Genomic DNA, 19,471 nt, shown 5'->3' with positions numbered 1-19,471 from the left:
TTGGAAAAGCCCCTTTCCCTCTCTGTGCCCAGTTTCTCCATTGGGGAAATTGGTAACAATTACAAGACTTGCTTCAAAGGGTGAGAGGGAGCCCAAAGCCTCCTCATGTATGTTGGGAGCCCAGGAGGGTGCCTAGAACTGGGAGGCCACAAAGCAGCAGAGGCAGAGAGAGCAGAGACCACGTGGGGACACTGGGTGGTGGTTGGGCCATCATCTGACACACCGAGACTTAAAGGAGCTTTGCTTTTCAGAGATGAGGGCAGAGGGAATGTCTCCCCTCCTGGCTCTGGGGCTCCTGGTGGCTGGGCTCTGCTCCAGTGTCCACTGCCTCCCAGGGGGTGGGCTTGACCCGGAGGATGTGACCCCAGAGGACCAACACAAAGGGGCACCTATGGACGACCACACTTTCGTCTCCAGTAACACCGACTTCACCCTCAGCCTCTACAAGCAGTTGGCTTTGAAGACCTCCAATGAGAATGTCATCTTCTCCCCCCTGAGCGTCTCCATGGCCTTGGCCTTCCTGTGCCTGGGGGCCCGCGGACCCACCCTGACGGAGCCCCTGGAAGGCTTCAAGTTCAACCTCACAGAGAGCCCTGAGACAGAAATCCACCAGGGCTTCCAGCACCTCCTGCAGACGCTCGGCCGACCCAGCGACCAGTTGCAGCTGAGCGTGGGCAACGCCATGTTCGTCCAGGAGCAGCTGAAGCTTCAGGACAAGTTCAGGGAAGATGCCTGGGCGCTGTGTGCCTCCGAGGCCTTCTCCACCGACTTCCGGGATTCCGACACTGCCAAGAAGCTCATCAATGACTACGTGAAGAATAAAACGCAGGGGAAAATTGTGGAGCTGTTCAAAAATGTTTCCCAGAGCACAGTGATGGTCCTGGTGAATTACGTCTACTTTAAAGGTGGGTGCCCTGTTTAATTCAGAAGGAAACACACTTCTGGTTTTGTGTCTTCAGGGCAATTTCTGTCCAGCCTCTGCCAACTGTGTCGTTCGGTAAAACATTACAGAGCAGGCTGCTCCTGGCTGAGGGGGGCTTGGGCTCCAAGGCTCTGCCTCGATCATAGGCTTTGTCTATTTCGGGGTTTTCTAAACCACAGCTGACTGTGCGGGACTTAAGTGCAGGGGAGCCACTAACCCTTTTGTCTGAGCCACAGGGAGACTTTTTATTCTGATTTAAACTTGCCCGGCTGCCAGAAGGAAGGAGTTTTCGTCTCAGCTCTCTCCGGGGTGGCCGGGAACTCCAGGTTCCTCCCTAATGAGATGCTTTTGGACATGCTCAGGAAGGCCTCAGCTGTGTACACTGTGGGCTGTGTCTGACGGGCTCCGTCTAAGGGGACTTGGTCTCTGGTGGTTGAGGTGAGGCTGGTGGCCGTCTTCACAGTGTGACAGCCTCTGAGCAGCCTGGCCAGCACAAGGAACTTCAGTTGTGCTCTTTCATGACCATGAGGGTGGAACTGGCAAGGCCATCATCTGAGGGAAGACTCAGAGGACAGCATCCAGCCAAGACTCTTTCCCAGATTCTAGCTGGCCCAGTGACCAGTCCCATTGATAGAAACTCAAGATTGCAAACCTCAGCCTGAAAACTCATAAGGATCAGAGAGAAGGCAGATAGATTTCAAACATAGAGCCAGCAGTGCAAATAGGGACACGGCATAGATAAAGACAGAAGGAATGATCATTGAGGCAGGGGGTGGTCACGTGCCTAGGAGACACTAGCTCTGGGGAGACAAGTTAGCCCTGTGCTGGGAGCTCCTGGCTGCAGCCGTGGCCAGCCCTCCTGGGTCTGTGTTTTCCTCTGTAAATGAAAGCGTAGAATCCCATTTCTCTGGAAAACGAATCCAGGCCTGTCCTGCTATGTTTATTCTTTCAGTCTCCTGTGCTTTCCTCTCCTACAAGCCTGCCCTGGTCTAGGACTTTCTCCTCCCAGATCTCCCCACCAGGGGCACCCCAGCCAGCCCTGCATTCCCTCTGCTCCTGCCTCTAACTCTGGGGACACAGGCAGGGCTGGAAACAAAGCAGGAAGCGGGGGTGGATACACACTCCATGAAGCCCCAGGGCCCTAATCTCCCCAAGAAGCCCCCATCACTGAATGCTCCATCCTCCTGCGGGGAGACCCCAGCTCTCTCCTCTGCTGACCCCGCCCTGCCCTCCTGGTACCCATGTGGCTCCTGCTTCAGCCTGGCTCACAAGGCTGCGAGGACATGTGTCCTCCCTGCAAAGCCAGTGACTAGCCACTGGTCACTAACACTGTTCCCTTTAAGGACCAGGAGCTCCCATTTCTCTGCAGTCCCAGCCTCACCCCATCTCTCCCTTGCCCTGTCCTGTTCCTGTTGGTTTCTCACGTAGCACAATTAACCAGGTTTGTTTCATGTCCCCCTTCCCAATCCAGACCTCTGGGCTCACCCCCGTCCCCAAGGGCCTACCCACCTGCCCAGGTATATGTGCAAACCTAGCAGGGCCATCCCTAGAGGCACGTGGGGGGCTGCTGGTGTGGGGAGGGTCTCCCCTGCTCAGGGACCAGGGCAGAGGAGTGAGACGCCTGCAGCCCTTGCACCACAGACCCCTCACCTGTCCCTCCACCTCTAGCCCAGTGGAAGAAGCCCTTTGATCCCAGCCATACTTATAAGTCAGAGTTCCACGTGAGTGAGAACAGGACAGTGGAGGTGCCCATGATGACCACTGGGGGCCTGGAAACGCCTTACTTCCGGGACGAGGAGCTGCCTGCCCCGCGCTGGAGCTCAGGTACACCAGCGACGACAGCGCGCCCTTCATCCTCCCTGACGAGGGCAAAATGCACGACCTGGAGGCCAAGCTGCTCCCAGAGACGCTGAGGAGATGGAGAGACTCCCTGCAGCCCAGGTGAGTGTCCCCAGGACCCGGAGCTGTGGGCCCATCTGCCTTCTCGGCCCTTCCCCCTCTTCCAGGACTCCGGACCCGCAGCCCCCGGGCCTCAGTAATGTCCAGGGGCGGGGGCAGAGGTGGGAGGGCCCGTCCAGGGCTGACCTTGCCCTTGGCTGCCTGCGTGGCTCTGGGCCTGAGCTGTTCCTTCTCTAAGATGATGACATCAGAGGGGGCGGGGCTGAGGGTTCCTCTGACACTGACATGCGCTGAGTCCTGAGGATCCTCACACAACCCCCGACACTCATGCTGTTCTCTCCGTGGCTCCACCTCTTGCAGGTGGAGGGGGGCGGATGGGACTGGGATCAGTTGGGGGCTCAGGTGAGACAGACGTGAGCATCAGCTTTGCACGGGCTAAACATTAATTCACTCATTTATTCATTCAACCATTCAGCACTGATTGAATGAATGAATGAAGATCAAGCTACATCTGAGGGACTAATTTAGACTCTGAGGGTAGGTCAGCGAATAAAGCAGTAAATTCCCTGCCCTACGGGCACTTACTTTGCAGTTGGAGGAGACAGACAGGAAATAAATGTAGTAAATTATTTGCTACTTTGAGAGGGGAGAAATGGGGAGGTGGGGAGAGTAAAGCACAGTAAAATCATGAAAAAATGGGACCCGCAAGTAGCTTGTGATTGTAAGCAGGGTGGCCCTTAGGTGATGTTTGAGATGAGGGATTGAGCCATGTGCATATGGGGGGGAAAAGCGTTCCTGGCTGAGGGAACAGCCAGTGCAAAACCTGTTAAGACAGGAGGGAGCCTGGTGTGGTTGAGGGTTAGTGAGGCCAGAGCAGAGGGAGTGAGAGGGAAAGTTGGGAGAGGTCAGGACCCCAGGGGGGAGTCAGGTCACTTGGAGCCTTGCAGACCCCTCGACGCGCCCCCCTCTAAGGGAAATAGAGACTCATCACAAGGTTTTGGGCCAAAGAGTGAACGATCTGAGTCATGTTTTAAACGGATCACCCAGGTTGTCCAGTGGAGAACAGACAGCCGTGGACCAGCATGGAGGCAGGGAGGCCAGCCAGGCGCCCAGTGGACTCACCCAGGGGAGCCGCTGGGGATACACCAGGAGGAACCGGGAAGGGCGGAAGGGGTCGGGCTCTGGATAAACTGAGTGCAGACACAGGAGACCAATAACAAGGGGGACAGCAGAGGGAGAGGCACTTCTGGGCGCAGTGTCTGCTGCAGCGGAGATAGGGAAGGTTGTGGGCAGCTATGCAGATCCTAGGGGTAACAGGTGTGGAAAGTACATTATAAACCGCAAAGAATGAGAGACCTGCCTAGACGTGACATTGAGGCTGCAGTTCCTTCCCCAACCCCTGTCCAGGGGACCGGGCGCCTTGGGGCTGCCTGACTCTCAGCCCCTCCTCACTGCAGATCCCAGGAGACTCCAGGACACGGGACCCACCCTCCCCCTGCATGTACTCCCTTCCCAACCCTTTCCTTCCTCCAGTACCAAGAGCTACCACAGGGCGGGGGCTCAGTGAATAGTTGTAAGTGGATAGAATATTCATCAGACATCTTTGATTTACAAGCACTGGGGGGACAAGCATCTACACGTTCCTGGCCCATGGAGGGCGCTCACTAAGAATCTGTTGAATGAATGGATAAAGGGCGGGGGGAGGGAGGGAGGGAAGGAGGGAGGAAAGATGGCCTATGAGGAGGAATAGGTACCTCCCTGCTCCCAAGGGACTCAACGTTTAATGGGAGCCACAGCCTCCTTGTATTTGGCATCTGTAAGAGCTGACACCGTGACAAGAGTCTTAAAGGAAATAGAGACAAAGAGAGAGGAGGCATCTGTTGCTCCAAGAACATGCTGCCACCTCTGCTCAGAAGCGGATGCATCCCTGCCCTCAAGGAGCTCACTGGGAAGACAAGATCGAGATGTTGGATTGGTTGATTCAGGTTCCCAAGGCCCTTGAATGCAGCCCCCAGCCCTCCACGTCCCACCCAAGCCCCTTCCCGGCCCCTCCCTTCCCCACTGCCCGCACTCAGGCTGCCTCTGTGCTGTGGGGCAGCCCTTCTTTCTTCCCTCTTTCCTGCAAGTGCATCCTCCTGCCTCCTGGACTCCTCTTCACCCAGTCAGCTCCGTTCACTCCTCCGGGACTCAGGCTCCATGCCACCTCCTGCAGGAAGCCTTCCTGGTGCCCATGGAGCAGCCGCCCCAGCACAGTCTCCCAGAAGCTGTGGAATCCCTGTTGGAGGAGGGTGTTTCCCATGCCCTACGGGCTTACAGGGAGAAGCAGGGCCAGATGTGGGCACCGCCTGAGCCCCAGCCCTTGTGCTCTGCCTAGCACGTTAGATACCTGCCGACATGATGGATAATTAACGAATTAAGGAGAGTTACCCCGAGGGGTCTAGAAACTGAGGAAAGGAGTCCTTATTCCAGGGAGAAGGGAGTAGCTGGAGAGGAAACCACAGAAGACCAAGCTGTGAGATGGGAAAAGGCGGGCTCTGAGTCAAGCAGAAGTTCCAGTTTATTTTCCTCATTTCCTAGACGGATAGATGAACTCAACTTGCCAAGGTTTTCCATCTCCAGCGACTATAAGCTGAGAAACGTACTTTCCCAGCTGGGTATTAAGAAAGTCTTCAACCACGAGTCTGACCTGTCAGGAATCACAGAGGTCAACAAGCTGGGGGTTTCCGAGGTGAGTCTTTAAAACTTTGGACAATTCATCCTTCTTATAGGAGCTTGAATGGTGACAGACAGGTAGATGTTTGGCTAATTTTGAATTTTCAAATTCATTGAATTTCCTGTAACTCACTCATGCCGCCTGGGACTCCCTAAGCCCAGGAGAGTTGGGTTACAATCATGGTGGGGAGCTGTGCCCACTTTCCCTGAAATCTAATGTGACCCAGAAGTCTATCATTGGGAAAGATCTGAAATCAGCAGTGGACCCCATGCCAAGCTCCACTCTTCACTGCCTATAGAGTCAAATACTTAAAATCTCGTGCCCCTCAGTTTTTTCATCTGTAAATGAGGGTGATAGTTCTTAGCCAGCGTGCAGAGTCTAGCAGAGCAGGTAAGAGGTTATAGGTACTAACAATGGCTACAGGGCCATCGTGATGGAAATACCCTAAGAGCACAAGACAAGAATACCAGAGGCCCTGGTACCGCAATCCTAGAAGCAGAGAAGTCAGAGTGAATGGGGGAGGCTGGGCAGCCCTGCGGTCTCCCCTGCACCCCACCTGCCAAAGGACCTGGTAAAGGAGGCGTATGTGCCAAGGGGCCTGCGGGGTCCAGGGATGGGAAGCCACATCCTACGCAAAGTAGCCGAGGGCTCAGGGACATTTCCACTGGGGCAGGAGATGAGCAAAAGCAGTGCCCACCCATCTGCTGCTTCGACAGGGAGGGACTGTGGACAGCGGACTGTGAGAAAATGTATTGCCTTGCCCCTCCCCCTATACCAGGGGGTGCTTTGGGGCAGCACAGTCTCTGGACTCAGACAGAGAGGGATCCACATCAGGGAGCCCCTGCTCTTTGCCTCTCTGACCCTGGGCCCAGCACGCGCAGCCTCGCTTTGCACATCTGCGCATCATGACTGCAAACTAGCTGAGAGTTTGTTGCGAGGACAAATTGAACAGGTTGACAGCACGGTGACAGACAGCATCAGGTGAATGAATGCCAGTCCCCTTAGTGGGGGTCAGGCAGCTGCTCACATCCTACTCCCCTGTGTCCAGTGGGTAATGCTCTGGGGTCTCCACAGGTGGTCCGCCAGACCATGCTTGATGTGGGCGAGGAAGGCATGGAAGGAGCTGCTGCCACTGGAATCAAGATGATGACTTCAACCTTACAAGCATTCATTGCTAGTTTTGGCAGGCCCTTTCTGATTTCCGTAATTCACAAAGATACTCAGAGCATCATCTTTTTGGGGAAAGTCACCAAACCCAGTCAAGCCTGGGCCTCCCCTCTGAGTGGCAGTTCCCCTCGCTAAGTAGCTAGTAGCCCTGGTCCCTGGGGGCAGCTTGGCCCCTGTGCACCGAGGAGCCCCTTGCCTGGTCCCACCTGCTCACCCTTGGGAAGGTGACAGTGACTCTGCTGGGGGCTCCACATGCACAGGGAGTCTGTGCCTTGGTCAGTAAGAGGCTCTGAGCCCTACGAAAGCAATAAGCCACCTTCCTTGGACTGGACTCTTTCCCGTGTGTCTCCACCCTTACCTACGTGATCCCATGCCATGGGCAGCCTGGGCCCTGAGGCCAAGCCCCCCGACCTCCCACACACTCTCAGTCCGCCCCAGACTCTGGGCCCCTCTGTCTCAGCCTCACCAGCCAGCCCAGGAGCAGGCTTTGTGCCTGCGACCAAGCCCACTGGACCTCAGGCCCAGGGCTGGGAGGGGCCCCTGCTGCCCGATGCCCACTTCCGGGGGCTCTGGTCCCAGGTCCAGGTTCACTCTTCCATCCCCCAGGGCCCAGGATGTGCCCTCGTGCTGACATTGCAGGGGCTCCGACCCTCACCTCTTCTGGCACAGCCCCTGGACCCCTCACTCCTGCAGCTGAGCTGGGCCTCCCCCCAGGGTCTCCCCTGCTGCCCCCGAGCACCTCAACCTGGGAGACCAACTACTTCCAGGTTCCCAGACGAGCTACTCCACCACCTGACGAGTTCCACATACTCGCCTGACAGAGGATCCCCTCAGCAGCCAGAACGGGGGTATGGGAGCAAAAGGTCAATAAACACACACCTGCAATAAAAGGAACTCACTTGGTTCTTCATGTCCCTGATGTGATCAGGGGCTGTGTCCTCTCCAGGAAGGTCAGCTCCCGGCGTAAATGATGACGTCACCCACAACTGAACGGTTGAGATCTCTCTGCCAGGCAGCCTGCTCAGACCTTTGCCTGGAATAACCCGTTTAGTCCTTGAAATGATCACATGAGATACTTGCTGTTACTCATCCCATTTTACCGCTGAGGAAACTGAGGAACAGAGAGGCTCAGTCATTTCCCCCAAGGCCACACAGCTACTAATTATTGCCGGCAGGATGTTATCCCAACCTCCCGGATCAGAGAAACACTCTAAACCACAGAATGAATCTGCCCTCAAAGATTTTCACAGCAGTGACCCTCATGGGACTTAGGAACTGATGCGAAACATGGGTGATGAAACAAGGCTCTGGAGGCTGACAGAGGATCAAACTCAGCCTGGGAAGTCGGCGAGCCATTCCTGGAGGAGGTGTTTTTTGTGCTGCCATCAGAGGAAGAATAAAATGCGGTAGGGTAAACAGAGAGGAGAATGTCCTTGGCAGGAGAAAGACATTTTCAAGAACGCGAAGGAAGCTGAGCAGACCTGGAGCAGGAAGCGGAGGGCCTGCAGAGGTGATGGGGCCATGATGGAGCCGCTGGACCACTGGGGGCCTGGCAGCTCGGTAAGGATGCTGGAAAGGTTCCATAGACCCCTGGGCAGCTTTAAAGGAATTTGAACAGAGGGTCTCTCTGAGCAGATTGGCATAGTAGAAAAATGACTCCAGCTGCTGTGTAGAGAAGCAATTCAGGGCCAGGACAGGGATGCAGGCTGGACATTAAAGGGGATGCTGCAGGAAATGGGGCCAAAGTGGGTCCAGCTGGAGCAGAAGAGCAGGGATGAGTGGAAGGCTGGGAGGAGAACCCATGTTTCTGTGAGTGGATGTAGGGAGATGGCAGTAAAAGGGGGCATCTGGGTTTGGCTCCTGGGTGATGACAGAGCATCCCCTGAGGAAGGACCCCCCGCAGGAGGAGCAGGAAGGGGACACATTTGGGTTCGGACCCCAGGTGCGTGGTTCCGTGGAATCAATGATAGACTCTGTGTGTGTGTGTGTACATGCATGAACATGTGTAAGAAGACAGGAAGTCACTGAGATGTTTCTTCCGAGTCCGATGGTTCCAGAGGCAGTACATTCTGAGAGCGTCTTTTTGTGTGAATTACTCCTCACCTGCTTGAGCCCAGGTGCTCGTGGCTGTTCGCCCCTTTGCTGGGCCTGCCTAGCAGCGCCCTGGAGGAGGCTCGGGGCTGCATCCCTCCCGCCCTGGGTCCAGGTGTGCAAGGAGCTGGTGCCTCAGCCCAGGGCTCATCCTCATCTGGGTCTGGATGTTACTGGAGAAAGGCTGAGCCCTCCTCTGAGGGGACACCTGGGCTCCAGATCTTTGAGCCTCGGGCTTAGCGTCCCTCTTCTCCTTCCCATGGGACCAAAAGGTCACCTACCTGCTGGTCGCCTACTGTTGGCCTTGACGGGCCTCCCGATACTGACCACCTGCAACGACTCCCTGGTTCCTGTGTCATCCATTCCCTCCATCACTAACCAGAAAGGAATCCAGGGCTGAAAAGGCACCAACACAAGAAAAGACATGTCTTCGGTCTCTGTCATTCAGCCAACATCTAAAGTCCTCCACGTGCAGGCACTGGGCTGGCGCTGGACATTCTGGGTAGAGAAGGTCAAGCTGGAATTTGCCTCCATAGAGCCCACAGCCTGATGGGAAGGAGACGGTGAATGTGGATGCGGCAGCCACTCTGATGGGCACACACAGATAGCTGGTGAGTTCAGGGATCGAGCCCAGGCTGGGGAAGTTGAGTTTGGCCTCCTGGAAGCACTGTCTTCAAATGCTGTCCTGTACAGAGAAGACAGACACGAGGAGGAGACTTGCTGTCAGGAAAGAAGAGAGAGTGTGCTGTGTTCCTGGAGCAGAAGAAGATCCTATGGTCTGGATCACAGCGTCTGGGGGAAATTCGGGTACCTCCTGAACTCAGGGGACCAACAGAGACAAGACCATGTCTTGTAAAGCATGTCAATAATTTTCTTTCTTTTCCAGCTTTATTGAGATGTAATGGACCTGTAACATTGTGTAAGTTTATTGTGTACAAAGCAGTGACTTCATACACTTATATCTTATGAATAAGGTCACTTAATACTTCCATCTCCCTACATAATTATCATTTTTGTGTGTGGTAAGTATATTTAAGAGCTACTCTCTCAGCAACTTTCAAGCATAAATACAATATTGTTAACTGCGGTTACCGTGCTGTACACTAGATCCCAAAATTTACTCAACTTCCAACTGGAAGTTTCTACCCTTTGACTAACATCTCCTCATTTCACCACTCCTCAGCTTTTTGCAACCAACATTCTACTCTCTGCTTCTATGAGTTTGTTTCTTTTATTTCATATATAAGTGATATCCTACAGTATTTGTCTCTTTCTGTCTGACTTATTTTACCTGGCGTAATGCTGTCAAGTTCCACCCATGATGTAGCAAATGTCAAGATTTCCTTCTTTCTTATGACTGAATAATGCTCATATATATCTATATCTATATCTATATCTATACCCATCCATCCATCCATCCATGCATCCACCCATCCAAGCATCTATCCATCCATGTATGTACCATTTCCTTTATCCATTCACACTTAAACAGATACTTAGGTTGTTTCCATAACTTGGTTATTGTGAATAATACTGAAATCAACATGGGAACGCAGATATCTTTTTGAGGTAGTGATGTCATTTCCTCTGGATATATATCCAGAAGTAGAAGTTCTGAATCATTGTGGAAAATCTATTTTTAATTTTTTGAGGAATCTCTGCAATGTTTTCTATGGTGGCTTTTCTGGTTTATATCCCACTAACAGTATACAAGTGTTCCCATTTCTCCACAGCCTGGACAACACTTGTTAATCTGTTTTCTTTTTCATTATAGCCATTCTAACAGATGTGAAGTGACACTTCATTGTGATTTTGATTTGTATTTTCCTGATGATTAGTGATGTTGAACCTCTCTTCATGTACCTGTTGCCCTTTTGTACGTCTTCTGTAGAAAAGTGTCTATTCAGGTCTGCCCTTTTAAAAATCAGATTATTTACTTTATTGTTATTAAGTTTTGTGGATTCATTATATATTTTGGATATTAACTCCTTATCAGATAGATGATAAGGAGTTAATATCCAAAATAAACAACCTAACTTTACACATAAGGAACTAGAAAAAGGACACACTAAGCCAAAGTTAACAGAAAGGAGAAAACAAAGAGCAGAAAAAAATGAAACAGAGACCAGAAAAACAACAGAAAAGATCAATGAAACTAAGAGCTGCTTCTTTGAAAAAATGAACAAAATTGACAAAACTTTAGCTAGTCTAAGGAAAAAAAGAGAGCAGACTTAAATAAATGAAATCAGAAATGAAAGACAGACTTTACAACTGATACTACAGAAATACAAAGGATTATAAGAGACTAGTATAAACAAGTATATGCCAACATTTTGGATAACCTAGAAGAAATGGATACATTCCTAGAAACATACAATCTACCAAGACTGAATGATGAAGAAGTAGAAAATCTGAATTGATCAATATAATTAAGGAAATTGAAGCAATGATCAAAAATTTCCCAACAAAGCGAAGCCCAGGACCAGATGGTTTCAGTAACAAATTCTACCAAACACTTAAAGAAGAATTAACACCAATCCTTCTCAAACTCTTCCAGAAAGCTCACTCTTGCTGCCACTGGGAGTGTGCACAGGAAGCTGGCCATGGGGTAGGAGTGGGGCATGCAGAGCACTGCGGGTACCTTGTGGACAAGCTGGGGGGATTCGTGGGTAAGGCTTACCAGTGGCTTGTGGCCATCCTGATGGAGTCTGTGACACAGTTTGTAGGCTACACAACGCTGTGATATGTTCCAAGCCCTGGTTGATGTTATTCCAACCCCTCACTGCTCCCAGGTGGTGCAGCTCAGGAATCAGTACTCTGGATGCCACAAGAGAGAAATGGGCTTCTTTGGCAGCATTCCACAGGGGTGGGGAAGGTAGGCAATCACTCACATGCTCTTACTTTCCCCAGTGGGAGAAACCACGGGCTGAGAAGGGCTCTCTGGGCATCAAGCTGTGCTGTCTTGGGAGAGCGGTGACGGATAAGTCAAACTGTTCCTCTTACTCTCTCGGGTGCATCCAAACTTAGAATTTGTTTCTGTTCCAGGGTGAACCGGAACTTCTCCACCAGACTCACGGACATTCACAAGGCTCTCTTGTCTGTGGGTAATATTCTAAGTCAGTGTTCTCCAGGGGATCCCAGACCACAGTCAAGAGGGACTGAAGCCAGCTGACAGGTCACTTCAGGGTCCACAGCTGGGACTGAGGTCTGAATGAATGTTACCTGACACACAGGAGGGCAAGATTCCTCCCAGGTCCCTTGTGTATGGCGCTGGATCCCACAGCCTGATGGACGCCAAATTATTGTTGTTGCAGGCTGGGGGTACAATCAGGGGATGTTTATTTGGTCGTCTTATTGGCATCACCCACCATGATGTTAGATTATTCAAAGAGATGGGTAACGGTGAAATATTACAAACAGGTAATGTATTGATGAGATTACCCTTTGGAAAGATCACCCTGGCTGAGGAGGGGAAGATGGATGGGGGGGGGGTAGGGTGTGGGTTGGATAAGAAGAGGAGAAACAGAAAGACCAGCTTTTCTAGTCTGAGCCAAGGAATTGGGAAGATGGGTAGAGAAAAGGAGACAAATTGGAGAAATGTTAACATATATAATCGACAGGAATTAGTGCTTGGTTGTGAAGAGGACAGGAAGAAATCAAAGATGACCCCCAGGTTGCTGGGCTGGAGCCTTGGGAAACTGGAATTCCCACATTGTCCTGTGAGTTAAGGATTACAAAATGAATAACATTTTTTGCAGGAAGATGATAAGCTTTGATTTGGACATGTGAAGTTTAAGATGACTGTAGGTTGTATATGAAGAGAAGTCCAATACATCATGGGCTCTGTGGATCTGAAGTTCAGTAGGAAAAATTTTTTTTAACATCTTTATTGGAGTATAATTGTTTTACAATGGTGTGTTAGTTTCTGCTGTATAACAAAGTGAATCAGCTATACATATACATATATCCCCATATCTCCTCCCTCTTGCGTCTCCCTCCCACCCTCCCTATCCCACCCCTCTAGGTGGACACAAAGCACCAAGCTGATATCCCTCTGCTATGCATCTTCTTCCCACTAGCTATCTATTTGACATTTGGTAGCGAACATATGTCCATGTCACTCTCTCACTTCGTCCCAGCTTACCCTTCCCCCTCCTCATGTCCTCAAGTCCATTCTCTATGTCTGCGTCTTTATCCCTGTCCTGCCCCTAGGTTCTTCAGAAGCTTTTTTTTTTTTTAGATTCCATATATATGTGTTAGCATATGGTATTTTTCTCTTCCTGACTTACTTCACTCTGTATGACAGACTCTAGGTCCATCCACCTCACTACAAATAAGTCAATTCTGCTTCCTTTTATGGCTGAGTAATATTCCATTGTATATATGTGCCACAACTTCTTTATCCATTCATCTGTCGATGGACACTTAGGTTGCTTCCCTGTCCTGGCTACTGTAAATAGAGCTGCAATGAACATCGTGGTACATGACTTTTTGAATTATGGTTTTCTCAGGGTATATGCCCAGTAGTGGGGTTGCTGGGTCGTATGGTAGGTTTTTTTTTTAGTTTTTTAAGGAACCTCGATACTGTTCTCCATAGTGGCTGTATCAATTTACATTCCCACCAACAGTGCAAGTGGGTTCCCTTTCATCCACATCCTCTCCAGCATTTAATGTTTGTAGATTCTCTGATGATGGCCATTCTGACCGGTGTGAGGTGATACCTCATTGTAGTTTTGATTTGCATTTCTCTAATGATTAGTGATGTTGAGCATCCTTTCACGTGTTTGTTGGCAATCCGTATATCTTCTTTGGAGAAATGTCTATTTAGGTCTTCTGCCCATTTCTGGATTGGGTTGTTTGTTTTGTTGGTTTTGGGCTGCATGAGCTGCTTGTGTATTTTGGAGATTAATCCTTTGTCAGTTGCTTCATTTGCAAATATTTTCTCCCATTCTGAGGGTTGCCTTTTCATTTTGTTTATTGTTTCCTTTGCTGTGTAAAAGCTTTTAAGTTTCCTTAGGTCCCATTAGTTTATTTTTGTTTTTATTTCCATTTCTCCAGGAGGTGGGTCAAAAAAGATCTTGCTGTGATTTATGTCATAGAGTGTTCTGCCTATGTTTTCCTCTAAGAGTTTGATAGTGTCTGGCCTTACATTTAGGTCTTTAATTCATTTTGAGTTTATTTTTGTAGATGGTTTTAGGGAGTGTTCTAATTTCATTCTTTTACATGTGGCTGTCCTGTATTCCCAGCCCCACTTACTGAAGAGGCTGTCTTTTCTCCATTGTACATTCTTGCCGCCTTTATCAAAGAAAAGGTGACCATATGTGCGTGGATTTCTCTCTGGGTTTTCTATCCTGTTCCATTGATCTATATTTCTGTTTTTGTGCCAGTACCACACTGTCTCGATTACTGTAGCTTTGTAGTATAGTCTGAAGTCAGGGAGCCTGATACCTCCAGCTACGTTTTTCTTTCTCAACATTGTTTGGTTATTCAGGGTCTTTTGTGTTTCCATACAAATTGTGAAATTTCGTATTCTAGTTCTGTGAAGAATGCCATTGGTAGTTTGATAGGGATTGCATTGAATCTGTAGATTGCTTTGGGTAGTATAGTCATTTTCACAATGTTTGTTCTTCCAATCCAATAACATGGTATATCTCTCTATCTGTTTGTATCATCTTTAATTTCTTTCATCAGTGTCTTATAGTTTTCTGCATACAGGTCTTTTGTCTCCTTAGGAAGGTTTATGCCTAGGTATTTTATTCTTTCTGTTGCAATGGTACATGGGAGTGTTTCATTAATTTCTCTTTCATATTTTTCATCAGTAGTGTATAGGAATGCAAGAGATTTCTGTGCATTAATTTTGTATCCTGATACACTAACAAATTCACTGATTAGCTCTAGAAATTTTCTGGTAGCATCTTTAGGATTCTCTATGTATAGTATCATGTCATCTGCAAACAGTGAGAGTTTTACTTCTTCTTTTCCAATTTGGATTCCTTTTATTTCTTTTCTTCTCTGATTGCTGTGGCTAAAACTTCCAAAACTATGTTGGAAAATAGTAGTGAGAGTAGGCAACCTTGTCTTGTTCCTGATCTTAGTGGAAATGATTTCAGTTTTTCACCATTGACAACAATGTTGACTGTGGGTTTGTCCTATATGGCCTTTATTATGTTGAGGTCAGTTCCCTCTATGCCTACTTTCTGGAGAGTTTTTATGATAAATCGGTGTTGAACTTTGTCAAAAGCTTTCTCTGCATCTATTGAGATGATCATATGGTTTTTCTCCTTCAGTTTGTTAATATGGTTTATCACATTGATTAATTTGCATATATTGAAGAATCCTTGCATTCCTGGGGTAAACCCCACTTGATCATGGTGTTTGATCATTTTAATGTGCTGTTGGATTCTGTTTGCTAGTATTTTGTTGAGGATTTTTGCATCTATGTTCATCAGTGATATTGGCCTGTAGTTTTCTATTTTGTGACATCTTTGTCTGGTCTTAGAATCAGAGTGATGGTGGTCTTGTAGAATGAGTTTGGGAGTGTTCCTCCTTCTGCTATATTTTGGAAGAGTTTGAGAAGGATAGGTGTTAGCTCTTCTTTAAATGTTTGATAGAATTCGCCTGTGAATCTATCTGGTCCTGGACTTTTGTTTGTTGGAAGATTTTTAATCAAAGTTTCAATTTCAGTGCTTGTGATTGGTCTGTTTATGTATTCTATTTCTTCCTGGTTCAGTCTTGGAAGGTTATACCTTTCTAAGAATTTGTCCATTTCTTCCAGGTTGTCCATTTTATTGGCATGTAGTTGCTTGTTGTAATCTCTCATGATCCTTTGTATTTCTGGAGTGTCAGTTGTTACATCTCCTTTTTCATTTCTAATTCTATTAATTTGTGTCTTGTCCCTTTTTTTCTTGATGATTCTGGCTAATGGTTTATCAATTTTGTTTATCTTCTCAAAGAACCAGCTTTTAGTTTTATTGATCTTTGCTATCGTTTCCTTCATTTCTTTTTCATTTATTTCTGATCTGATCTTTATGTTTTCTTTCCTTCTGCTAATTTTGGGATTCTTTTGTTCTTCTTTCTCTAATTTCTTTAGGTGTAAGGTTAGGTTGTTTATTTGAGATGTTTCTTGTTTCTTGAGGTAGGACAGTATTACTATAAACTTCCCTCTTAGAACAGCTATTGCTGCATCCTATAGGTTTGGGGTCGTCATGTTTTCATTGTAATTTGTATTTAGATATTTTTTGATTTCCTCTTTGATTTCTTCAGTGATATCTTGGTTATTTAGTAGTGTATTTTTTAGCCTCCATGTGTTTCTGTTTTTACAGATTTTTCCCTGTAATTGATATCTAGTCTCATAGCATTGTGGTCGCAAATGTTACTTGATATGATTTCAATTTTCTTAAATTTACCAAGGCTTGATTTATGACCCAAGATATCATCTATCCTGGAGAATATTCCATAAGCACTTGAGAAGAAAGTGTATTCTTTCATTTTTGGATGTAATGACCTAAAAATAGCAACCAAGTCCATCTTGCTTCATGTATCATTTAAAGCTGTATTTCCTTATTTATTTTCATTTTTGATGATCTGTCCATTGGTGAAAGTGGGATGTTAAAGTCCCGTATTACGTTTGTGTTACTGTTGATTTCCCTTTTATGGCTGTTAGCAGTTGCTTTATGTGTTGAGGTGTTCCTGTGTTGGGTTCATAAATATTTACAATTGTTATATTTTCTTCTTGGATTGATCCCTTGATCATTATGTAGTGTCTGTCTTTGCCTCTTGTAATAGTCTTTATTTTAAAGTCTATTTTGTCTGATATGAGAATTGCTACTCCAGGTTTCTTTTGATTTCCATTTGCATGGAATATCTTTTACCATCCCTCATTTTCCATCTGTATGTGCCCTAGGTCTGAAGTGGGTGTCTTGTAGGCAGCATATATATGGCTCTTGTTTTTGTATCCATTCGACCAGTCTATGTCTTTTGGTTGGAGCATTTAATCCATTTACATTTAAGGTAATTATCGATATGTATGTTCCTATTACCATTTTCTTAATTGTTTTGGGTTTGTTATTGTAGGTCTTTTCCTTGTCTTGTGTTTCCTGCCTAGAGAAGTTCCTTTAGCATTTGTTGTAAAGATGGTTTGGTGGTGTTGAATTCTCTTAACTTTTGCTTGTCTGTAAAGGTTTTAACTTCTCTGTCAAATCTGAATGAGATCCTTGCTGGGCAGACTAATCTTGGTTGTAGGTTTTTCCCTTCCATCACTTTAAATATTTCCTGTCATTCCCTTCTGGCTTGCAGAGTTTCTGCTGAACGATCAACTGCTAACCTTATGGGAGTTCCCTTGTATGTTATTTTTTGTTTTTCCTTTGCTGCTTTTAATATTTTTTCTTTGAATTTAATTTTTGATAGCTTGATTAATATGTGTCTTGGCATGTTTCCCCTTGGATTTATCCTGTATGGGACTCTCTGTGCTTCCTGGACTTGATTGACTATTTCCTTTCCCATATTAGGGAAGTTTTCAACTATAATCACTTCAAATATTTTCTCAGTCCCTTTTTTTTTTTCTCTCTCTTCTTCTTCTGGGACTCCTATAATTCAAATGTTGGTCTGTTTAATGTTGTCCTAGAGGTCTCTGAGACTGTCCTCAATTCTTTTCATTCTTTTTTCTTTATTATGCTCTGTGGTAGTTATTTTCACTATTTTATCTTCCTGGTCACTTATCCGTTCTTCTGCCTCAGTTATTCTGCTTTTGTCTCCTCCTAACGAATTTTTAATTTCATTTATTGTGTTGTCATCATTGTTTGTTTGCTGTTTTGTTCTTCTGGGTCCTTGTTAAACCTTTCTTGTATTTTCTCCATTCTCTTTCCAAGAGTTTGGATCATCTTTACTACCATTACTCTTAATTCTCTTTCAGGTAGACTGCCTACTTCCTCTTCATTTGTTTGTTCTGGTGGGTTTTTACCTTGCTCCTTCATCTGTTGTGTATTTCTCTGTCTTCTCATTTTGCATATCTTACTGTGTTTGGAGTCTCCTTTTAGCAGGCTGCAGGTTCGTAGTTCCCGTTGTTTTTGATGTCTGCCCCCCAGTGGGTAAGGCGGTTCAGTGGGTTGTGTAGGCTTCCTGGTGGAGGGGACTGGTGCCTGTGTGCTGGTGGATGAGGCTGGATCTTGCTTTTCTGGTGGGCTGGACTTCATCCGGTGGTGTGTTTTGAAGCGTCTGTGACCTTATTATTAATTTAGGCAGCATCTCTGCTAATGGGTGGGGTTGTGTTCCTATCTTGCTAGTTGTTTGGCGTAGGGTGTCCAGCACTGTAGCTTGCTGGTCATTGAGTAGAGCTGGATCTTAGCACTGAGATGCAGATCTCTGGGAGAGCTTTCGCATTTTGGTATTTCATGGGGCAGGGAGGTCTCTGGTGGACCAATATCCTGAACTCGGGTCTCCCACCTCAGAGGCTCAGGCCTGACACCCAGCTGGAGCACCAAGACCCCATCAGCCACATGGCTCAGAAGAAAAGTGAGAGAAAATAAATAAATAAAATAAAATAAAATAAAGTTATTAAAATAAAAAATTATTATTATAAATTAAAAAAATATAATAAAAAATTTAAAAATAGAAAGAAAGGAGAGAACAACCAAACCAAAAAACAAATCCACCAATGATAACAAGTGCTAAAAACTATACAAAAATAAATAAATAAATAAGGACAGAAAGAACCCTAGGACAAATGGTAAAAGCAAAGCTATACAGACAGAATCACACAAAGAAGGATACACATACACACTCACAAAAAGAGAAAAAGGATAAAAATATATATACATTGAAAAAAAAGGAAGAGAGCAACCAAATCAATAAACAAATCTATCAATGATAATAAGCTCTAAATACTAAACTAAGATAAACGTAAACCCAGAAACAGATTAGATGCAGAAAGCAAACCCCAAGTCTACAGCTGCTCCCAATGTCCACCACCTCAACTTGGGATGATTCGTTGTCTGTTCAGCCATTCCACAGATGCAGGTACATCAAGTTGATTGTGGAGAGTTGATCCACTGCTCCTGAGGTCGCTGGGAGAAATTTCCTTTTCTCTTCTTTGTTCGCACAGCTCCTGGGGTTCAGCTTTGGATTTGGCCCCGCCTGTGCGTGTAGGTCGCCGGAGGGCGTCTGTTCTTTGCTCAGACAGGACGGGGTTAAAGGAGCCGCTGATTCGGAGGCTCTGGATCACTCAGGCCGGGTGAAGGGAGGGTCACGGAGTGCGGGGCGGGCCTGCGGCAGCAGAGGCCGGCATGACGTTGCCAGCCTGAGGTGCACTGTGCGTTCTCCCGGGGAAGCTGTCCCTGGATCCAGGGACCCTGGCAGTGGCGGGCTGCACAGGCTCCGGGAGGGGAGGTGTGGATAGTGACCTGTGCTCGCACACAGGTTTCTTGGTGGCGGCAGCAGCAGCCTTAGCGTCCCATACCCGTCTCTGGGGTCCGCGCTGATAGCTGTGGCTCGCGCCCGTCTCTGGAGTTCGTTTAGACGGTGCTCTGAATCCCCTCTCCTCATGCACCCGGAAGCAATGGTCTCCTGTCTCTTCGGCAGGTACAGACGTTTTCCCGGACTCCCTCCCGGCTAGCTGTGGTGCACTAACCCCCTGCAGGCTGTGTTCACGCCGCCAACCCCAGTCCTCTCCCTGGGATCCTACC

The 19,471-nt window shown here is 47.5% G+C and overlaps 1 protein-coding gene across 1 annotated transcript; it reads left to right on the top strand.

Annotated features, from left to right (window-relative positions):
* Positions 1-253: 253 nt before the first annotated feature.
* SERPINA3 (serpin family A member 3) lies at positions 254-6,836 on the top strand (the record flags this gene model as incomplete). Its single annotated transcript, XM_082648258.1, is given in 5 exon segments — positions 254-905; positions 2,591-2,722; positions 2,725-2,863; positions 5,399-5,549; positions 6,609-6,836. Coding segments are annotated over 5 exon segments (1,302 nt in total).
* Between the last annotated feature and the right edge of the window lie 12,635 nt (positions 6,837-19,471).

Source organism: Grampus griseus (genome assembly GCF_964374135.1).
Source record: "Grampus griseus genome assembly, chromosome: 2".
NCBI lineage: Eukaryota > Metazoa > Chordata > Mammalia > Artiodactyla > Delphinidae > Grampus > Grampus griseus.
This window is presented reverse-complemented; position numbering and strand designations above follow the sequence as displayed.